General features: G+C 53.5%; 1 protein-coding gene across 1 annotated transcript; it reads right to left on the bottom strand.

The window, feature by feature from the left end:
• Nucleotides 1-941: 941 nt before the first annotated feature.
• On the bottom strand, nt 942-1,893 carry LOC109780083 (uncharacterized). Its single transcript, XM_020338673.2, has one exon. The coding sequence runs from the start codon at nt 1,891-1,893 to the stop codon at nt 1,168-1,170; it is 726 nt and encodes a 241-aa protein (XP_020194262.1). The 3' UTR covers nt 942-1,167.
• Nucleotides 1,894-2,515: the final 622 nt, after the last annotated feature.

Below are 2,515 nucleotides of genomic sequence, written 5' to 3'. Positions count from 1 at the left end.
AAACCGTATTTCTAAACCTAGAGCTGCAGTTAACCTCTGACATGCACGGCTACACGGGGCTTATCAATGTCCCAGGGCCTGAGCCTCTTGCACACTTCACATAGAAAAGATACTGATTCACAATCACATGACCCACGCTACATAATACGGCAGGTCAGCAAGTTTGTGTGTTCCCGAAGGATATCAAGCTAGCCAGGGCGCCCGATCCAAGACATCGCTTCGCCCGCACTTCTTGATCGCCGGACCTTCTGGGGATCACTTCTTCAGGTTAAATAAGCTCAACTACACTGTCCCCGGTGGCAAGCGCGTTGCCTAGAGCAGATTCTGCCTGGATCCCGCTTCGCTCATACCGTTAGCAGATGTAGTAATTAACGACGAACTAACTAGGCAGCTTTCAAAAATAAAAAGAGAAAAGGCAGGAATCTACATATCCATGGTTGGACAGCAAGCAAAAAATAATAATTATGAGTTGGAGAGCAAGAAATTAAGTACATCAACATTATTCCGGCTTTGCTAATCATCGTTTTTCTGGAAGTAAATGTTTTATCCGTTGATTTTTGTTAGGAGAGGAGAAGAGGCAGCACTGACTGGAGATGGGGACGCACCGTCTCTGTTGAGGGCTCGTCAGGAACAAGCCGGAGCCGACGACGATAGTTGTCTCACAAATGGAGGCGAGGCAGAGGTTGACGGTTCAGGTGTGGGTGCGGGGTGGACCACTGGCATCGGAGAAGAATGTGAAGGGTATAGAGGGATGTTCGGATGGCGGCAGCACGCCGGACGAACCGGCTTGGGCAGGCGGGGGCGGCGCTGGCGGAGCCTAAGGAAGAAGGTGGGGCGAGGAGAAAGAAGGTGAGACGACCGTTCGACCGCGATGCAATGGTTTAAGCGAATCGAGTGATAGAACAAAATAAATTCTTTTTTTTTTGCGGTGTAGAAGAAAATAAATTAAGCACTAGGTCCTCTCATATTATTCATCAACGCTTACACACATATAGCTTAGATCATACTCCTGCGGTTCTAACGTCTGACCTACATGTTCCACACGTCACCCCTTACAGGCTTACATACTGCAGATCGATCTGATCTCGCATATTTAAATCAAGTCATATGGCTTGCTTCCTACGTGGATAAGCTAACATGCATGCATGACAACTGAACACATCGTCCTCACGGGTGGCCGCTGCTACCGCCCGCGCCACCTCCTTCACCGCCACCGGATCCTCCTGGCCCGGAGCCGGAGCCACTCCCGCCGCCGCTCCCCGTGCCGTCGCTCGCGCTCCCGGAACCTTGGCCGCTCCCCACGGCATTGCCCGCGCGTCCAACCCCGCTGCCTCCGCCCGAAGCACCGGCGCCGCTGCCGTCACCTCCTCCACCACCACCACCGTGTGTCACCGTGACACTGACACCTCCTCTGCCGAAGTGGAAACCAAAGCCTACCCCGCCGCCAAGACCCACCCTGGCGCCGCCGTTGTGCTCGCTCGCGGCGCCGCCTCCGCCGACACCGAGGCCCACGTCGACCCCGTCCTTCCCGACGTCGACGCCGACCCCGGCGCCGACCCCGGCACCAGCACTGCCCCCCTCTCCATCGCGGGTGCTTCCCACGCCGCCGCCCATGCCGCCGCCGGCCCCGATGGTCGTGTCGGACTGGTTGCGCGACACGGTCCAGCCAAACCCGTGGCCGTCTCCGGAGCCATGGCCATGGCCACTGCCAGAACCGTCCCTTGGCCTTGAGAACGGCCAGTGGAATTTGATGCCGGTACCATGGATGGCGCTGGTACTCCCATGGATGCGAGGGAAATGCCTCGCGTTGACAGGTGAAGGGAGAAGTGTGGCGAAACACAAGAGCGCGAGGAAGAGGATGGCGCTGGCGCCACTACTGGTAGAGATAGCCATTCTCGTTGGCGTTGTTGTGAAGGGTCTCAGCATGCTCGTAGGGTTTATATAGCGAGTTAGCCATGGTGGAACCTTGATCATTTAATTAGGTCCGGATCTAGAGGCGGAGATTGGCTAGTTGGATTTGGATCGAACAGCTTGCGTGCGTTGCATGAAACATGGTACTAGGGCTAGCTTGCATGCAGAGCTATCGTACGTTGACCATTCATTTGGATGTAGCTTGTGGTATATGAATGTCCAGTCTCATTCCCAAATGGCTATCCCACTATCGAAGTGATTTTCAACTTTTCTTTTCCGAAAAGGCCAAAAACCATAATGAACGAGCAACACAGGCCCTGGAGTTTTTTCCGGGGTAAAACTGAAGTTGTATTACATAATGATAGGGTTACACTCAAGTGGCAAAAGGGCCTCGATACAAGGAGGATAATGGTGTAGCCATACAGCAGTGCCACATTCAGTTCGTCTGTAGACAGCTAGGCGATCCGCTACCCTATTTTGCACATGGCAAATTTCTAGGGAATAAACTCCCTATCTTTCATCAAGTGTTTAATTCCATTAACAAGATGACCATACGCCGAGTGATCCAGGCTATCGCTTGTGAGTGAAGTAAGTGTTGTTGAAG

Source organism: Aegilops tauschii, chromosome 2 (assembly GCF_002575655.3).
Source record: "Aegilops tauschii subsp. strangulata cultivar AL8/78 chromosome 2, Aet v6.0, whole genome shotgun sequence".
Classification (NCBI taxonomy): Eukaryota; Viridiplantae; Streptophyta; class Magnoliopsida; order Poales; family Poaceae; genus Aegilops; species Aegilops tauschii.
Note: the sequence above shows the minus strand (reverse complement) of the source record. Positions and strands in the feature narration are given on the sequence as shown.

Bases quoted from the DNA above. Each gene is read 5' to 3' on its own strand.
- LOC109780083 (XM_020338673.2), bottom strand. From the start codon at position 1,893: ATGGCTATCTCTACCAGTAGTGGCGCCAGCGCCATCCTCTTCCTCGCG.